Below are 21004 nucleotides of genomic sequence, written 5' to 3' on the forward strand. Positions count from 1 at the left end.
TAGGAATTTACTGTTGTCCTTCCACAAGGACACTTCTCTTTGTTTCAAAATAATAAACAGCCACTAATCAGCTCTAAATAAATCATTTATCCTCCCAGGACTTTCTTCTACGTATGAAATGAGGCATTGTTAAGGTAGACTGCTTTCAGCTAAGACACAGTCATTCAGTTTAGTATGTCTGCACACTGAAAAATGGTTTTGTCTGTGTCCTATTTTTTCCCTTTGTCCACAATGTATTGTAAAATATAATGAGCTAATATTAACTCACAATGAATCCCAGCAAAATGAATGATGTGTGTCTTTGTGAGTGTAGGTGTGTGCTTGTAGGTGATGCATTAAGCATATCAATAAACCTGTCATCTTGACATATGCCCTCCTGTGCTTTCTTCCTCCAAACAGCAGCCTTCGTTCAATTAGTGGACCGTAAACATGCTGCTTTTGGCTGAGATGCTGCATCTTTTTAATTCTCGGTATCTTCCTATTAACCGCTGTGGACCCATTCTTTTGCATTCACATGACACTGTAGACATCTGGTGTAGTACAGGTTGAGGCAGAAAGTCCACTGTTTTCTCCATCCTGAGTTCTGTGCACTGAAAAAATAGATTAAACTCAGTTATGCATCCATGCAAACTGGCCCACACGTAAATGAATAAGCATGCAAGAATGCACACATTACTGTATGCTTGCACCCATTAAAATATTCACAATTACTCTCTTTGTAATTTCACTTGTTTAGAGCACATTTTATTCTTCCAATTACACTTTTGTTTGTCAAGCATCAGTGTATCACCAGATCACAAATTAAAGTATTTATTATGAAATTAGAGATATTATTTTGTGAATCTCTATAACACAAAATGCATTTTCTTGCTAATTGAAGTGATTAGTCTTTGTTAAAACAACAAAAAAAAAAGCCATTAAATTATTGTCCTTCAGCACTGCTTGGTTCTAAAAAAAAAAAAAGGGTTTCTATAACAATGACTAGGCAAAAAAAAAAGGCTTGTCAGTCAAAATCTTGGTCTCCATTATGATCTGTTTGCTTACAAACATATATAGGAAGTTGTCTTTTTCATGCAGATGAGTTGTAGAAGTCAAATGAGTCCCTTTTAGACTTCTGTGTCATGATGCCAAGTTGTCTATGATGCAGGTAAAGTAGGAAAAAAATTGTTTTTTTGTCATTTTTTTAAACTTTATTAATGCGAGACACAGCTTCCAACTCACAGTTGCATTTACAGGAAGCATTGCCAAATGTTTTATGGCTGCACATCAAAGGAAATGATGATAGCATGATCTCTGGCGAGACCGCCGTTACTCAGTCAGTCTTCCCAGCCCCGGAGCAGATATCCGCTATCTTCTGCTTCCACTGCCATCACAACTGCAGATTTGAATGTGTTCGTTTCTGCATGTGAGGTGGTTTGTGGATTCCTGCTAGGTGCTTTATGCTTATGGAAACACACTTTTGTTACCAATATGTAAATCAGATTATTGGAGACACCTTTTCTATTCATTTAGGTATAGTAACCATTACTCATGTAGCAGAGAATAATGAATCAATTATTGTGCAAATTAATCTTGGTACTACACGTGTGCTTGGATCAGGCTCTGAGAAATTCTCACTCTTAATATAGGCCAATACTTTAAAGACAATTTATCATTAATGAGACTGAAGTGGATTATGGCTCAGGACTATGAGAGACTGTAGATATATGATGTGGGGTTTTCTCTACCACCTTTCCCTGTCAATTCAGGCTTGACATAATTCTGATTTCTATGTGTGACTATAAAAATCCTCCGGTTGAAATCAAACAATCATTGAAATAATCAGGGAAAAATAAAATAGGCCATACAATAGCTGGATGAAATAAAGGCTTGAGTTACGCTCCGTGTTTAAATTAGTCCTGCGTGAGCTATATATCGGCTAATGTGCCTGACAGTCCATTTTCATCATAGCATCTTCTCCCGGGAGTAATATAATGTCTGCCCTTCAGGCGATGTAAATGAAGAAAAATGTAAAAGCCTGAGCCGAGGCTCAGACTGTGCATCAGTGAAGTTAAATGTGATTGAAGCGCAGTGTTGTAGCCTATAGACTAATTTCATCTTATGGGAGGAAACCCAGAAATGCCATATTAATATGTAATTACCACTATTACAGTTTCCTGTCTCAAGTTTGAATATCCACATTATATAGAGGATAATGGATATTTTTCCCTCATAATGTTAAATAGGTTGGGACTTTAATATGCTAACACATGTCTAAGTTAGTGTATGCATGTAAGTATTCCATTTTGAAAATGCCATTACTGCTATTTTACCACTGTGTGTTTCAGTTAGGGTGTTTCTGTGCCATGTGTCCCATCAAGTGGTCAGGTTCAGGTGGTCCATTTATGACATATTGTTATGGGAAAACAAAACCATAAAATAAATGAATGAAATAATGTGAGAAGTTTATTTCGGTATTTGATTATCAGGGAACTGCCAGGATGTTTGTACCATTGGGGTTAAGTAGAATGAAGTACAAATATCTCAGAATAAAACAATATGTAGCTTTTTGGTGTTTTCACACAAAAGTCAGATGATAGTTTATGCAACACCATCCATCCATCCACTTATTCTAACAGGCTTGTCTTTGCACTGTTGGAGGAAGGCATGGAGACACAGGGAGAGCATGCAAACTCCTCAGAGAAAAGCTCCAGAATGAATTTGAACCCACGACCTTCTTGCTGTGAAGCAACAGTCGGGCCCTTGAGTTCAATGAGTTTCAATAGCGGCATTATTTTTCAGGATGTGGTGCCCTCTTGTGACTTTTGTGCAAATTTCAATCTGCTGAAAACATAAGTAAAGAAATAAATCAATCCACATAGTCTCACAGCAAGTTGCATTCAAAACAATAAATATTAACCGAATAGTTAATGTATAACAGTTTTGCTATAACTAAACTAAAATAGTATTGAATACAATGTAAAATAAAGATAGTAATAATAATATTTAATAATCCGCCAGTCCTGTGGGGGCGCTGCCAGGCGTTTCTAGACCTTAGGCCTCTTTTTCCTCGGAGCGGAAGCTCGACTGTTGTTTATCCGGCTCTGCATCGTCTCGTCGTGTGAGCAACGATGGCTAGCACTGGTGCAAAACAAGCGCCTAAAATTGTCTCCAAAACTTCTGCGGGAGGCACCGGGGCGGCGGGGGCTAGTGGTGGGCCCCCGATAATGCCCCTCGCCTCTCCGCTCATGGGGAAAAAGAAAAAGCCGTTTCTAGGGATGCCTGCTCCGCTCGGTTACGTTCCCGGTCTCGGCAGAGGGTGAGCTAACTTAAAGCTACATGCTGCTAGCCAGATTGACCCTTTTTTTTTTTTTTTTCTTTTTTCAATCGTACTAACCCAAGTTAATAATGAGTAAAATTTAAGTACAAGGTAGTTTTACAATACATTAATTAATTGGTTAATATATATATATATAATTTATACGTGAATAAAGTGCATATCGTTTCCTTTACCATGGCAAGTACGCCAGACTATGAAGTTTTTAAATAGTTTAGTGGTTTTATGATTTAATTGCTTTACCAAACGTGAACTGTTAAATTGAAATTTAATTCAAATATAGTTAAATGTCAATATATGCTCTTCCTAAATCCATAGTCATCTAATATATAATCTGTTTTAGACAAGCGAGCAAAATTTAAGTTAAAAAGTCATAGTGATCAAAATAGTGTTATGTCACTGTGTTATAGAGAAGAGTAAAGACCTCGCGGTATAATTTTGGCCTGGCTGTGTTTATTTATGTCACATTTTAAATGAATGCTTTTCCCTCCAGTGCCACCGGTTTCACCACCCGATCTGATATCGGTCCTGCTCGTGATGCCAATGATCCAGTGGATGACCGGCATGCACCCCCTGGAAAGAGGACGGTCGGGGACCAAATGAAAAAGAACCAGGATGATGATGATGAAGATCTGAATGACACCAACTATGATGAGGTATCTGTGATTTGTTGTAGATAAAGTTTTTTTTTCTGAGAGTTTAAACGATCAAGTCACAATTTTAAAGCCAATTTCTTTTATTATGAGCAGTTAATTTGATAATCTTGTCATACTTTGTTGTTTCTCTTGTAGTTTAATGGTTATGCAGGTAGCTTGTTCTCAAGTGGGCCCTATGAGAAAGATGATGAGGAAGCCGATGCTATATATGCAGCGCTGGACAAGAGGATGGATGAAAGACGCAAAGAAAGAAGGTTACAAAAAAAAGAGTCTATTGTTTAATTGTTTATCAATGCACAGTGTATTTGTTTTCAAATATATTATGGATTTTATATTGCAGGAGTCTTTTGTTCATGGTTGTCGTTGTATTTTAGGGAGCTGAGAGAAAAGGAGGAAATTGAGAAATACCGTATGGAGCGACCAAAGATTCAGCAGCAGTTCTCAGATTTAAAGGTAAGAGATTGACCCTAATATTCCAAACCTCTCTTCAGTATCATTTATGGAGTTAAAAAATCTAATGTTGTCTTCTTTTTGCACTAAAAGCATCTTAAATGCATTTTGGTTTTATTGGCTTTATTATCATATCTACAGAAGAAAAGGATTAATATTATCCAATGCAATTCTTTGGTTGAATCAGAATCAGAAGGCTTTTTTTAATGCCTGAGGAAATTATGTGATCAGAGTTTCTCCAAGACTGTAAGAACAGCAGCTAACTAAAATAAATGAAATATTTCAATATATTGCAAAGTTATGCAATATAATAAAATAGCTCTAATATAAAAAAAATGGCTTTAATTATAAATGGCTTTAATGATAAATGTCCCAGTATATTACACAAATGAAATATATAGTTGACATTGTGGTGCCCCTCTTGTCATACTGTGCTTTTTTGTTTTCTCTGTAGAGGATGTGCAAATAGTAAGCATGTGCAGGCAGTACAGCATACACTGTGCTTTAAATGGAAGAATTGTACAATGAGATAGCCACAGGCAGGATCGGTTATAGTCTCTAGATTCATGATTTTTAAGCAATGAATTCCCAGGCTAAGATCTTTCTGTGAAAATAGCTTAGTCATAGCCTAGTAGTGAAAAGTGCCTTGCATTTTTGTCTCTGAAACAGTGTTCCCTTTTCTTCTTGTTTTACTGAGGAAATAAAATACTGATTAAAATAGAGGTGCTATTTTAATCAGTACAGATATTTGCAGATTCTGTGCAGTAAATCACATTTAGCTTAGGTACTCAGGTATTATCAAACAATCGTAAATGAAAGCAATGCTCACATCCCATTCTTTTCTCCAACATCTTTCTTTACTATTTCTCTACAGAGGAAGCTTGCAGAGGTGTCAGAGGAGGAATGGCTGAGCATTCCTGAAGTGGGAGATGCCAGAAACAAGCGCCAGAGGAATCCCCGCTATGAGAAGCTCACCCCTGTCCCCGACAGCTTCTTCTCCAAACACTTGCAGAGTGGAGAGAACCACACCTCTGTTGACCCATTGCAAGGGGTCAGTATACTGTGTATACAAATAGAAATAATTTTTGTAACTCATATTTACTTCCAAGTGCACTTCACTAAACTTCAGGGTGTAGTTTCACTATGGCCCAGCAGGAGTCAGGATATCTCCTTGGAAAAAAAGTTACTCTCCAGTTACAGCAGTTTGCTCAGTTTTTCTCTGTTTAACAGACTGGACACCTGTTGCTACAGTAATTGGTCACACGAACTTTGTTGGCATTTAAAATACATTTGAAAGGGACACTTCATTGACCTGTGCATGCAGGTAGACGTCCATGAATTGAAAATGGAGACATGCGTGCTGATTTAAAAAGTTGAGTTTTTTAAGAGGTATAGCCTCCTAACAGAGAAAAAGTCATTGCTTGACTTTAAATTAAAAGATTGAAGTAATTTGTGTCATTTTGCATTGGCTAGAAAAGTGTTACATGATTCAGGCTTTTGTTTCAAGAGCTGTTTAAACGTGCCATGACAGACTTCTCACAGACTGTGTTGCTCCTCTCTGTTGACATTGTTTCCTATCTCTACTAGCTGGGAGGTCTGAACACACCTTATCCAGGAAGCATGACACCTGGTCTGATGACACCAGGGACCGGAGAACTGGATATGAGGAAAATTGGTCAGGCCAGAAACACACTCATGGATATGAGGCTCAGTCAGGTAAATGATGCATCACCTAGCGCAACTTTCACTTTTACTTTCTTCTAGGATTCATGCTGCTGCCATTATACTGATAGAAACAACTTAACTATTCTCTATCCCTTTGTCTACATGTTTTCTGTATTCAGGTGTCTGACTCAGTGAGTGGACAAACAGTAGTGGATCCCAAGGGTTACTTGACAGATCTTAACTCTATGATCCCCACTTATGGAGGAGACATCAGGTAGAGAGACACTGACAGCATCAGATTGCTATATTTGTGTAAAAGAAGTTGCTGTGTGTATATGTGTTTAATCGCTTATTTGTGGCTCTGCTTGTTCAGTGACATCAAGAAGGCTCGTCTGCTGCTGAAATCAGTGAGGGAAACAAATCCCCATCACCCACCTGCCTGGATTGCTTCTGCCAGGCTGGAGGAGGTGACTGGGAAGTTGCAGGTGGCCAGAAACCTGATCATGAAAGGCACAGAGATGTGTCCGAAGGTAAAGGAAGTTAAACAGTACAATAAAACTATTAAATGACAACACAAGGATGCTGATGTTTTCTGGATATTTTGCTCAAATTAACCCTATAATCTCTAAGATTGCATTTCTTAGAATATGGTATTAGTATATCGCTAGTATTATAATGTAACAGCTGCTTAAATTTAAGACGTAACATTACTTCTTGAATAAGTTGCAAATGGGGGCAATGGTTTGTGCTTTCCTGTTTAAATAAGTGTTTTCCCTTTGGATTAGAGTGAGGATGTGTGGCTGGAGGCTGCCAGGCTCCAGCCTGGTGACACAGCCAAAGCGGTGGTAGCCCAGGCTGTCCGTCACCTTCCACAGTCTGTGCGCATCTATATCCGAGCTGCAGAGCTGGAGACAGACGTCAGGGCTAAGAAACGAGTCCTCAGAAAGGGTAAGGTTGTCGTTTATCCCCTCCAATATTTAACAAAAAGCTTTTTTGTGTGTTTGTGTTTATTTATTCACAGATTACCAGAAATTCGTCTTCCTGTTATGATATGAGCCGAAGTTCATGCGCCTTCCCAGCAATGCATATCAGAATGAACCATTTCTGCCAAAAGAAAGAAACTTAATTTCTGCAGGGCCAAAACTCAAGACCAGTCTCAATCTGTTTATCTTCTTATAAAATCACCCGCACAGATCTGCTCACTTTCTTTATTCATAAGGTTGCAACAAAAGATTTTATCACAGTTACATTTGGCAGCTGTGTTTCTGGCTTCTTGTCAAAGCGAGACCATGGTGTCAATGCTCTAACTTACGCACACACACAAACGCTTATTAACACTTCCCAGCAGCATACCCCACTGACAGAGATGGATCAGCGTTTCCTCTGAGGAAGAGCTTACTCCGCCTCTACATGTTCAGTTGCCTCTGCTCTACTTTTCTCAGTTACATACAAAGCACACTCCCATCCCAGCTGACACTGTTGAAAATATGTTATTTATTTTTGTTGTCTGTGCTTGTGTGTTCTCTGAGCTCTATAGGATCTTTGTTAAATAGTTTTTGTGTTCTTGTTTTTATGAATTCTTGCATTGAAGTTATTCAAAATAAAAAGCATCAGCAAAATAACTTAGTACTTATTTAACTGTTCCCTGTCATAGCGCTGGAAAATGTATCCAAGTCAGTTCGACTGTGGAAGACAGCTGTTGAACTGGAGGAACCAGAGGATGCCAGGATCATGCTCAGCAGAGCTGTGGAGTGTTGCCCTACAAGTGTGGAGGTACTTCACCAACATGAACATTTGGAAATTGGACTGAATGTCTCAGAGTGCAGCACAATATATGAACATATGCAATGAACTTTATAACTAACTCTCTGTCCTCTCTAGCTCTGGCTGGCACTGGCCCGGTTAGAGACGTATGAGAACGCTCGTCGTGTCCTGAACAAAGCTCGAGAGAATATCCCCACTGATCGCCACATCTGGATCACTGCTGCGAAGCTGGAGGAGGCCAATGGGAACACTCAGATGGTCGAAAAGATCATTGACCGAGCCATCACTTCTCTGCGTGCCAATGGTGTGGAGATCAACAGAGAACAGTGGATACAGGTTTGTTTCTGGGGCTTTCTGTTTTCTTTGAAATGACTGAGAAGATAAAGGGAGACCAAATTGCTTGTTATTTTTATTCATAAATGAGTGGCTCCCACTTTGAACTGTGATGTGCTTTAAACCTGCATTCGATCTGAAGGCTAACAGACTTTTTGTGACTTTTTGAGTCCTCAGCTATCAAGCTGAGGACTCAAAAAGTCACAAAAAGTCAAAATGGAAAAAATGGCTTTCTTAGCATTTAAATTTTCAATATGATTTAATGGGATCAGTCACTCATTTCAGGACATGCTGAAGGGAAAAAAATTGAGTATGTTTCCTTAAAAAAAAAAAGAGGATATGCTCATTGGCTAACAACTTGTGATTGACCAGGCAACAGCCAATAAACAAGCCATTTCACAGGCATGCTCATTCGTCTTTGTCACATCCCATTTTTTAACCAAGATGGCAACAGTAAGATCACTACAGCACACAAAAAACACTAGCACAAAAGTGAGTCATGCCTGAATGAGGGAATCACTTTAACCCTTTAAAGCCGGTCAGAGCAGGCACGCTCCGTTTTGCGTAACTTTTTTTAAATCCCGGTAGCACTGCAACCGTTTAAGCTAGTGCAATAATTTTTTTTGCATATGAAACCGGAGGAGTTGAACTTACATTTGATGCCATCAGCTTGTCCTAGGTCGCAGTTTCCTTCCACGCATAGCTTTGCAAAAATTGCATAAAAAGCACTTGCAGCAACAAAAACATAATATTCCAGAAACACGCTTTGCCGATCCGATCAGCTATTTGTAGAGCTGGGCGATATAACGATATGTATCGCGATATAACTTTTTCTCGATAGAAAAATTAAACTATCGCGATAGACCTCGCCGCTCTTGTCCTCTTAAAAAAAAAAAAAAAAAAAAAGAACAGCCAATCCAAATTACGTAGCGCAGAGCCGAACCAATCACAGCCGCAGCGTCACGTCACGTGACTTGTTACGTACAGCACAAGTGCCAAGCCGCACATGTGTATTTGTTTGGGAAGCAGCCAGCCACCCTACCGCCCGGGTAATTAAGGAAAAGAGTGAGCCGACTAGAGAAATCAACCGAGCGTGACCGAAGGTTACCGAAGAGAAAACAGATGATGGTTCCAATGCCGGAGAGATTGTCAAACGGAAGAGCCATAGAAGTTCCGTAGTGTGAAGGTATTTCGGCTATTTCAAGTCTGACAAAAAACAGAGTAGCGTGCACTGTAAATTGTGCCGAAAGCAAGTCTGGAAATACAATAAACTGGTGCATGCGCTACGTCCACACGTACCCGGGTATTTTTGAAAACGCAGATTTTTCTATGCGTTTGCACTAGGGCAGGGCGATATGGCAAAAAATATTTATCACGATATAGATTTGAAAATTTGCGATAACGATATAACTGACGATATAATTGACGCAAAACAAAATACAACTCTACAACTTTTTTAGTGGAAAAAAACCCCATCAATTTGTTTTTGTTTAAACAAGCAGCTGTTTATTTTAACGTGCATTACAGCCACACAAAATTCAACAGTGGTTATCCTGTTATATACATGGTTATCCATAATCATGTATATCCACAAAACTTAAGAGGTGCTTTGTAACAAAAGTGCAGTGTGCAAAATCAATAAGTCAAATAATAATATTGCACAAACTCTTGAGTAAAAACAAAACAAACAAAAAACAGATAAATTATGCTACTGCTCCTGGAAGTTTTTCTACATTTCAAGTTTTAAGATTCTTTGTCAGAAACACTAACATGTTCACAGATGCGGGCTTAAGGGAGGACCTTTGACAAGTTACAACATTTCCACCTGTGCTGAACAACCTTTCAGATGCAGAGCTAGTTGCTGGAATGCAGAGGTATTTCCTAGCTAATCTGCTGATGTGGGGAAAGTTTACTGTGTGAACTTTCCACCACGAAAGAGGATCACACTCACTGTCTGCTGGTGGACTATTCACATAACATCTCAGTTCAGATGATAACCTCTCTGCAGTTACCTCCATCTTGCCACTAACTGGTCCCTTCAAAAAACTCCCGAGACTCTTCTTTTGCTTTTTAACAGCTCCCTGATTTGTTTGGTCACCAGTAGATGTATGAAGTGTTTCTGAAAAACCTGTGATACCCTGGTGTGGGACAAGATGCTCTAGTTCACTCATGACTTGAACTTTGATGGCTTTGCTTTCTCTCTCACTGAAATATTCTGTATGAAACCGTGGATCAAGGAAAGAAGCCATGTTAACAAGCCTCTCTGTGACACTGTCTGTGTAGCTTTTGTTCATGTAGTCAAGTATTGCTGTTTTGATGTCTTTGGTCAGCTCAGTGTCACCTTCTTTTACTTTTAACATGTCATTGTTAAACATCTGAAGAACAGGCTTAACACATGAAATGGTTACATACTCTTCAGCAGAGAAAGCATCTGTAAACTCTAGGAGTGGATTCAGTGCAGTGCTGACCGAGTCAAGCACTTCAATGTCTTGCCATGTCAACATGAGGTGCCTTGTGGTTTTATCAGCAGCTAAAACCTGTGTTATAGCTTTTTCTTGTTCCAGCAGCCGTTGGATCATTCTCTGCTTTGAACCCCAACGAGTGCAACATTCAGTTATGAGTTTGTGTTCTGGTAGGCCCAGTTCCTTTTGGGCAGCCTGCAGAGCTCGCTGGCGCTTCCAGCTATGGCCAAAAGCAGCAACAATCTTCTTTCCCACTCCAACTGCTCGTTCGATCCTTGGGTCCTTCACACTTCTTTCTAAAAGACATACATTTAAAAGGAAACACAGTTTCAACAGCACTATTAATGCGGTGTGGAATGTGACATTTAAGTTGTATAACACACAATTATTTACACACACATCTCTCTCTCTCTCTCTAATATATATATATATATATATATATATATATATATATATATATATCTTGCAGTACAACTACCCACATTCAGAGATTAATAACACAAACAGTATTATTACCATCATTTAAACTGATACAATAAGTTCTTAATCTGACGTTATAATTAACTTACCTATAGCAAAAAAACCCCAAAAAAACGTACCTATTGCAATGTGCAGGCGATGTCCGAAGCATGAAAGTCTGGTCCAGTTGTTGAGTGCGACGGCTTTCACAATGTTGGCCCCGTTGTCAGACGTCACACACACTTGTTTTTCCTCCTGAAGATTCCACGAGCTGAGGAACTCTTTTAAGACTCTGGCTATATTTTCCCCAGTATGGTCCTCGGGGAAAAAACATGTTTCGAGGCACTTGTTTTGTAGCTTCCAGTCTTTGTCCACATAATGTATTGTGAGGCTCATGTAGGGGTCTGATGTTCGGCTTGACCACATGTCCGTGGTGGACGCAAAAAACTCCACCGAAGATAACGCATTTGACACCTCAGTACGGACCTCTTCATATAAAGCAGGCAAGGCGACTTTAGAGAAGTATTTCTTTGTGGGTAGCTTGTAGCGTGGATCGAACGTTTTAAGCATCTTTTTGAAACCTTCTCTTTCCACACTCTGAATAGGCATCATATCCCTGGCTAAACAATGTGTCACTGCATTAGTTAGCTCCCCCCAGCGTTTGTTACTTTTGTCATAAGGCATGGAGCTATTTAAAGCTACGTAGATTGTTTGTTGAGTCATCTTCTTTGGTCTTACCACCTCGCTAGTTGAAGCGGACAACTCTTCACGTGCTTTAATGGCTTTTTTGTACTCAGAGGAGTGCTTCTGCTTCAAATGATAAAATAGGTTTGTAGTGTTTCCTCCCTTCGCCGCGATGGCCCGCTTGCATGTTCTACAAAAAATTTTGCTTTGGTGGGTATCCGATGGACGAAAACCAAACCACTTCCACACCACCGAAGTTGCACCGTTTTTACTGACCAATTCTGGCTCACCCGCTTCATTCAAAGACGCGCCTTCGTCCGTGTCATCCTCCATTGCCGCCATACTTTTTCTGCCATGTGCGTATGAAAACAAAGGCACTGCGCATGCGCATTTTGCCCACATTCTATCGCGATATTTCATTTTCCTATCGTTGCCGAACTTTATACCGGTATTATCGTGAACGGTATAATATGGCCCAGCCCTAGTTTGCACCTTTCGTCCACACGTAAACGGCGTTTTTGGTCACTGAAAACGAAGATTTTTGAAAACTCCCGTTTTTGCATTTACGTGTGGACTAGAAAAACGGAGAAAACACAGCGTCAAAGGTGTGCGCATTTTTTGACGTCACACTGTGCGCCACGTTATTGTTTCGGTGAAATGAATTTCTACAATACTGTTACTGTTACTTGTACTCTCTGCAGTGTTTAAATGCTTACATATACACACAGTTACTGTCCCTCCACACATACGACTCGGTTCTGCTTCTATGCCCCGACTCGGTTCTGCTTCTATGCCCCAGCTTTGTTTACTATTTCCCACCGAGGCTTCTAGACTTCTGATTGGCCAACATTTCTGCACGGTTAGGAATCTAGCGCCACCTGCTGCTTCGGCATGTTCATAGCAGCGTTTTCCTTCATTTCTGCCTTTATGTGTGGACGGTGTGTGGATTATGTGTGGATTATTTTTTAAAACGAAAACGGAAAATCTCCGTTTTCAAAAATACCCGTGTACGTGTGGACGTAGCCTCAGTCTCTGACTGGAAGCGCTAATTCGTCATTCGGCTTTTGTCAGACTAAAGTAACTGTTAAAACTGTTTGAAAAGCTAAGCTATACAACAAGAAGAGATTGAGAATTTCCTTTTAGTTCTCAGTTTATTTGATATTGACAAAAGTTAGTCAGTTTTGTCTGTTCTTCTGTAAAACAAACTAAGATTTATTTTTAGAATTAATATTTTGTTTCTAAGTGGAATTGACAATTTAGTCTGTTTTGTTTGTTCTATTTTGAAACTTAAACGCTTTAGCGGCTGCCTTTTGTGTAGTTTGCAATATTTGCCTTTATTTATCTGAAAAAGTCTCATGTTCCTTAAGTACATCTACCCTGTTGAACTTATTATGGGAAATAAATATTTAAATAAAAACAAGCTGCTGATTATTTCACATTTTACTTGTGAGCAACGGCACATTTAAATCTTACAAATATAGTTATTTGGCTTATATCGTGATAGATATCGTTATCGCCTGAAATGAAAAAAACATCGTGATATGAAAAAATCTTATATCGCCCAGCTCTAGCTATTTGTAACACTTCCTATATCCAACAGCGCGAACTATCGCATGTCCGCCATGACCTGCCCGAAACTGGAAGTGACGTCATTTTGCGGAAATGTAGTTTTTTTTTACCATCAGGGCCTTATGAGCCTATACTGGTGTTTTTAAAAGTTATGTTTGACTTTATGACTTTCTGTGTCGTTTCTGGGATGCTTAGGACTCGTATTGCACTGCTGGAAATAGTTTATTTTGATGCATATGCTGTTTTTTTTTTTTTGCAAATTTGCATTATAATATTTATTTTCATTTTTCCTGCAAGTATATAAAAATTGGTGTATTTCAAAAATAAAACTATGAAGACACTTTAAAATAAATTTCCTGTGGTGGGAAACTATTTTGTGCAACTTTTTTGTATTTGCAGTTTTGAGGGGTAAGCCTCTTAAATTTCTCTAACTAGAAATATATGTTAAAAAAACAAAAACGATTTTAAATTTTTTTGTAGTTTATTGCACTTTTTTGCAAATTATGTTATTACTATGCACTTAATGCAGACATATTATTTAAATTTGAGCTATAATGGTTGTATTGATGTATATCTTGAAATGCTCCCAAAAATGGCTCTACAGCATGTAAAAATATAATATAAGCTCTGGCGGACTTGGTTCTATGGTAGGTCTTAAAGGGTTAACTAAGTGAGGAAGCCAATAATGTGACGTATCCTGTTTCTGAAAAGGCCCAAAGATTCACGCTGAACAGCCTGCTGCACTTAAACTTGAAGCGAGGATCTGTTTTGGGAGATTTCATACGAACTTGTTATTGCGAATTGTTCATTGGTTGTTGTTGGACTACTCTTTTAGAGACTTTGCTGTGGAGTTAAGTTTGTAAGTCTGCAAGAGCAAATTAAAACCTTGCAAAGACAAACTACTGATTTATTTTACATTTACATGACTAGAGTCCCCTAAAGGCTCCAGAGAATTGCCTGTTTACACATTACCTGTCTCACTGTTGTGAAGAGAAAACGGCTTTTAGCCAGAATATGCGGAACACTTATCCAAACAACTTTGAAGTCAACCCTACTCTTCCTTGGCTCCCCAGCAATCCACTTGCCAAGTGTGGGACATGTTAAATGAATGGTTTATGAGAACAGCAAACAACTCACACAAGATCCTCAAAGAGATGCCAGTAATGTTTCATCTGGATGCAAAACAACACACCACTGTGTCTAATGTTTTCTTTAGTGCAGTACACAGCTGTTTTGCAGTAATTGGCTTTAACTGAAATTCCTCTTTTGCATAGTTGTTTTATTTGTTTCTTTTTTCTTTTTTTTGCCAGTGGTATTTTTTTCTTGTCACCGCAAATATTTGCTTATTAATGTCTGTCAGCTTTAATATTATTATTATTTTATAAATCTGCAGGTGTTCTGATGTCAGTTTTAAAATTTCTTTCTAATTAATATTAGAATTATTTTTGTGTTAATCACTTTATCATTTCATTTGAATGGCTTACCTAGAATTGATACCAGCAGTTCATCCAGTAATTTTTGCACCCTTCTTCTTCTTCTACCAAAGTGTCTATCCTTCTAAATGCTTGTTCATACCCTGCAGGACGCAGAGGAGTGTGACAAAGCAAGTAGTGTGGCTACCTGCCAGGCTGTGATAAGGGCTGTCATAGGGATTGGAATTGAGGAGGAGGACCGCAAACACACCTGGATGGAAGATGCCGAGAGTGTAAGTATAGAGAGATTAGTTTGGGTTTTTTAAAATAAGTTTTTTACATACTTGCTGTTGTAGTTAAATTTAACAATGAGATGGTTGTGTGTTTGTGCCTCAGTGTGTGGCCCATGGGGCGCTGGAGTGTGCCAGGGCCATCTATGCCCATGCTCTCCAAGTATTCCCAAGTAAAAAAAGTGTCTGGCTTAGAGCTGCCTACTTTGAGAAGAACCATGGCACCAGGTGACAATCTTTAATTTCCAAATGCAAACATTAGCAGTCAGAAGGTGACAGTTGCTGTTTCGCATCACTATACTTATTTATTCTTTTTTGCTCCTGTGCTTTATGACCTGCTGCTTCGTCGTCGCCGCCGCATCCATTATTCTTTCATGGCACATTTAATTTCTCAGAGAGTCCTTGGAGGCTTTACTTCAGAGGGCTGTGGCTCACTGCCCCAAAGCAGAGGTATTGTGGCTAATGGGTGCCAAGTCCAAGTGGCTTGCTGAGGATGTGCCAGCAGCCAGAAGCATCCTTGCTCTGGCCTTCCAGGTAATTAAAAAGCATTCACTTCTCGATACAGCATGTCAAATATTAGAGTAATCTATGTATACCTATGTCTAACTCTGTTATCCTGTGTCTTCTGCTTCTCCTCTCCCTCTGTCCTCCTCTGTCTGTTTTCATAGGCTAACCCAAACAGTGAAGAGATCTGGCTTGCTGCTGTCAAACTGGAGTCGGAGAATAATGAGTATGAAAGAGCCCGTCGACTGCTAGCCAAGGCCCGCAGCAGTGCACCAACAGCCAGGGTAAGTGTATCTGTGTGAATTTCAGAGTAGGGAACTATTGTAAAGGTTACTTCGTAGAAAGGATAAAAGTTAATACTTGGTTTTCTGTTTGAGCTTTTAATACTTGGTTGAATTATAGAATTGCCTAAAAAGCTATTAAAGGAAACTGAATATTTGTATAAGAAGATTAATGAAATCAAGTTGTTCAGGTTATCTCATGTCACTTGCACTGAGTATGACTGCGTTTGCATTGAATCAATCCTGTCCTTTCACTTTGACTGGCCTTTTATGAACTGTACTACATTGTGTTTTTCATGTAGTGTTATTAATTTTTGAACTCTGACACATTTTGGATGAGTGATTCAAGTGTTAGTTTATTTTTCTGTTTTGAAACCACTGCTCTCTACATAATGGTGCAATTTCCTTGAGGTTGTTTCTGGGAACACTGTCAGGTTCAGGCTTGCAGGTTTTCCACAGATTATGCCGTTAAGTACCACATAGGCTGACAGATGTGTCAGCCAAGCTTTTAAACCACCACTCTCTGTCAAGTGACCTGGCAACACTCCCCTTTATCTTTGTTGTATGCTGACAGATGTGAGTAAGAGAATCTGCCTTAATGTTTGCTGTACTGCTTGTCCTATCAGATAACACAAAGTTTTAGTGTTAACCACTTAAGCATTTAGGCAAAAACTTAGCAAGTTGGCATTTGATAAAACTGATGTATAGACTTGCAAGTACTGGGGTTCAGTATAAGCATTTTCCTTGTTTTACATTATTCTGTTTCAGGTGTATTACAATGCATTTGCAAATATAAAACTTCATAGGTCTCATTTGTATTTGTAATCTCTACAGGTGTTTATGAAGTCAGTGAAATTGGAGTGGGTGTTGGGAAACATAGAAGCTGCCCAGGAGTTGTGCACCGAGGCCCTGAAGCACTACGAGGACTTCCCTAAGCTTTGGATGATGCGAGGCCAAATCGAGGAGCAATGTGAAAATATGGATAAAGCTAGAGAGGCCTATAACCAAGGGGTGAGGATGGGGTTATGTTTGGGGCGTGGGTTTGTTTTACCGGTAGTATTGGATTGACCACAAATGCAAAGGAAGGAAGTGTTTTATTTTTTGATGAAAATGAGTGTATCATTAAAAACCAGAGTAAGGGTTAAGGATTTTTATTTTCATTGGTACAGTTAAAGAAGTGTCCCCACTCTGTGCCACTGTGGTTGTTGCTGTCACATTTGGAAGAGAGAGTGGGACAGCTGACCAGAGCCAGAGCAATCCTCGAGAAGGCGCGGCTCAAGAATCCCCAGACCGCTGAGCTGTGGTAAGAAAATACACGACAACAAGGAACTAGGAAGAGTTTGGAAAAGGTCACTTGCGCAGCAGTGTATTTTAGCATATGCAGGTTTTTTTTCTCTCCTATCCATGAAAACCTGTAAAAAGTTACAGCTGGAAAACATTATATTTGTGCCTCCAAACTAGAAGCAGGCTTAATTTGCTTTTGCAAAACCACATCAACCGAAACTGGCACATCAAGAACATATATAACACCAACACCATTTATTGCCATAAATTCTGAAATAAAGGCATCTAAAAGTACATATGATCTTATTAATCAGGCTGGAGTCAGTCAGATTGGAGTACAGGGCTGGACTGAAGAACATTGCCAATACGCTGATGGCCAAAGCCCTGCAGGAGTGCCCAAATTCAGGTGTGTATAAAATGCTGCTATAGATGGAAAAGCTTTGTTTTTCTGAACCTGTATTAGTGCAAAAAACCCAACATCAATGTATTTTCAGTTAAACAAGCAACTGTTTTTTATGTGGATTAAAGTTATATAAAAATTTGACAGTTTAACCAAAAGGCATTTCCAGTGGAAATTGGCCGACATATCCTCAGCATAACCATGTATAATATCCACAAAACTTAAAAGAGGTTAAACACACACAATACGGCAATATTATGTTGAAGCACAGTACGTATCACTCCGCGAGGCTCCTGCCTACGATAGCCATAATACTCAGACAATCCATCAAGCGGTGCAGGTTCGTAGCTTAGCAAAGTCTTGCTAAAACATTTGACAGATTTTCGAGCGCCGTGTACCACATAAAATCGTTTTGAAGTAGGCTGTGCCAGATTGGAGTCTTTGGCGGGCCGAATCTGGCCCCTGGGTATTTAGTTTGTGATCCCTGCTTTAGATGGTTTGTTTTCCTCTGTGCCCTTCACGTTTATGCAGACTTAACTTTCGTTCATTGCACTGGCACTATTGGACTTTAATGCACAAATTTCAATCTCCTTTTATTTTCTTCCTTCAAAGGTATCCTGTGGGCTGAGGCAGTGTTTTTGGAGGCCAGGCCCCAGAGGAAGACAAAGAGTGTGGATGCTTTGAAGAAGTGTGAACATGATCCACACGTCTTGCTCGCTGTAGCCAAGTATGACTTGAACTTTTCACTCCCTTTAGTAATAGCTATTACTTTTTGTGATAACCTACAATATAAAAATGTGTATTTTGTTGGTGTTTTACATTCAGCAGACCTTTCTGTATGAAACTCTTAACATTTTGAGATGTTCTGCATATGTCAGGTTGTTCTGGAGTGAGCGTAAGATCACCAAGTCTAGAGAGTGGTTCCTCAGGACCGTAAAGATTGAGCCAGATCTGGGGGATGCTTGGGCTTTCTTCTACAAGTTTGAGCTGCAGCATGGCACAGAGGTAAGGATCTGGTGTCTAGACTTGTGCTATTTTGTTCATGCATTAATAAGTTGATTAAATCATTTGAAGTTTGATTCAAACCTGCTGCCTGGCTGGGGGCTTTCTGTGTGGAGTTTTCTAGTTCTTCATGTAGCTGTGTGAGTTTTCCTCAGTATTGATTGCATTGGTCCAGTTTTACTCCAGGCGTTGGTTGTGAATCAATTGTTTGTTATTACTTAGTGTTATTGTATGAAGTGGATATGTCAGCTGCTATAAACTTAAAATTTTCAGATTTATGTTCAGTCGTTAAAATGTGCAGTAAAACGTGAAATCATACATGATAAACATGTAATTAGTTTTTCCAGCTGCATGATTTATGGTATACATTCTTGCTTTTTTTTCCTTTCTTCACAAAGTTGGTAGTCACTTGTTTGTGTGGCCGGTCCATGTGTTGTGCTGTGATTGTATAACATTACTGCTCTGTATGCTTCAGGAGCAGCAGGAAGAGGTGCGAAAACGCTGTGAGAATGCAGAGCCCCGTCATGGAGAGCTGTGGTGTGCCGAGTCCAAACATGTACTAAACTGGCAGAAGAAGACAGGAGAGATCTTAGCACAGGTAGCCAGCAAGATCAAGAACACATTCTGAGAGTGGGGAAATTTGGACTGAAAACACCTGGAGGACTCTGGCAGTCACCAGTATAGAAGTGAGCAGCTATTGACATGCTTATTCTGTAACAGGACTTGCCCATCTCTGGCAGATTTAAAGTATTTACACACGCCCTTACATTTTTTTGTTGTTGTATGTGTCAGGAGAAAGTAATGATTTGACGTCAAAGTGACGGAATCTGTGGATGTTTTTTAAAAATAAAAATAAAAAATCAAAGTGACTGATGGTTACCCTCTTCATCCTGATATGCAGTAAGGAGATCTTTGGCTGCGATGTGAGATTTTTGTGGATACGTTTTTGATCTGTCTGTGTGTATGGGGTTTCAAGGTGTGGCCTCAGCTATCGTTGTGATTTGGCTTCTTTGTTAAAATCCTTGTCTTATACTCTCCTAAAAGTGCTAGAAGAGTACCCTTAGGTGTCCTCTCGGATTTCACAGCATTTTTCTGTTATTATTTAAACCTCCTGAGTCATGCTCTGCTTGATGTTGAAGATCAGAGGTGGTGTGTTTTGTTTTGTTTTGTTAAAACATTGAATTTTGTTTTGCTTCAGGTCCCACACGCCTTCTGGCAAATAATACATTGTTTTCCCTTTGCAACTCTGCTGTGAAGATGCAACCGATGAATCATCTAGTAAGCAGCTGTCGCATGTGCATTGAATAATTAAAGAGAAAAACACCCATTCTAGTGATTCATTCATTCATTTTTAAATCCACCTTTTTAGAATATTACTGAGTATAAAAGGTTACTTTCAGGTTTATTAAATAAATGATTATGTCATAGTAAATCTGCCGTTCTCTTCTCTTTGGTTTAGAGTCATGCAGAGTGTCTCCCATCTTTTTTATCCAATAATCCCTGCTGTTATTTTATAGTTCTGCCGTGTTGGATCATTCAGCATCATCTAAATTTTAATATATTACCACAGAATTCTTCCAAAGGTCTGCCTAGTTCAGCTAACAACCTGACTAACTTTACCGATATCGATCAAATATCACAGTCTGCACTCCCATTGGTCAGTGTTGGTATTCTGCTTGTTAGGCAGAAGAAGGGCAACAAAAGATAAACAGGGCAGGCTATAATAGCTTTGTGGAGTTGGAGTTGGGTAACATTCAGCTCTGTGTACAAGTAGGAAGATGGCAGTTTTTTATTACTGAAAATGTAACAAAAGCTACAGTTATATAATCAATATGGACTTAAAGGACAGACTTATAAGCTTTAATTCAAGGGGTGTCCAATACCACTGATGAGTTAGAGCTGGTCCAGTGTTTTTACAGTGTTCTGTTTTTATTTATTATTTTGTTTTGTGAGCTGCTTCTATTTTTTTTTCTTCACAAGTTAATGCGGTAAAAGGTTGTGAGATGTTTCCAAGTGATGTGTTTGGAAAGCAGCTGTGAACCACAACGTGCCATCAAAAGAGCTCTTAAGTACAAGTGTAACAGACCAAATATCAGCTGCAAAACAAGAAAAAACAGCTCCTTCAGCGTGATAGCGAGTGCATTAGAGAGGCCAAATCATTTAGACAGGAAAAAAAACAAACCAAGGCACTTTGCAACATAACAAAGTCCACATTTCCATGGATGACAACACCGGTGGATGATCCTGGGATCCTTTCCATTGTAAATGGAGCCTGACTGATATTTAGGACGATACTGATATTTGTTATTTTAAAAATATGATATTGCGATATATTTGTCGATATCTTTTTCTTTTTTTTAAAGAAGACATAAAATAAACATAAACATTTGTTACGTGTACGGTACTTTTTTTTTATCCCCTACCTGAAGCTGCACGGATCAGCTGCTTGTTGCGTTTGGTGGGTTGCGAATAG

The 21004-nt window shown here is 39.2% G+C and overlaps 1 protein-coding gene across 1 annotated transcript; it reads left to right on the plus strand.

The window, feature by feature from the left end:
- Positions 1-3031: 3031 nt before the first annotated feature.
- prpf6 (PRP6 pre-mRNA processing factor 6 homolog (S. cerevisiae)) lies at positions 3032-19858 on the plus strand. Its single transcript, XM_085443102.1, has 21 exons — positions 3032-3298; positions 3810-3972; positions 4108-4226; positions 4347-4425; positions 5297-5473; positions 6010-6138; positions 6267-6361; positions 6461-6617; positions 6873-7035; positions 7742-7860; positions 7969-8187; positions 14941-15063; positions 15167-15288; positions 15456-15594; positions 15729-15848; positions 16680-16856; positions 17015-17148; positions 17444-17535; positions 18142-18256; positions 18408-18534; positions 19007-19858. The coding sequence occupies exons 1-21, from the start codon at positions 3111-3113 to the stop codon at positions 19157-19159; spliced, it is 2910 nt and encodes a 969-aa protein (XP_085299228.1). The 5' UTR covers positions 3032-3110; the 3' UTR covers positions 19160-19858.
- Positions 19859-21004: the final 1146 nt, after the last annotated feature.

Source organism: Copadichromis virginalis, linkage group LG20 (assembly GCF_057382275.1).
Source record: "Copadichromis virginalis isolate Kocher_CV1m ecotype Utaka linkage group LG20, C_Virginalis_male_GT1.1, whole genome shotgun sequence".
NCBI classification, from domain to species: domain Eukaryota; kingdom Metazoa; phylum Chordata; class Actinopteri; order Cichliformes; family Cichlidae; genus Copadichromis; species Copadichromis virginalis.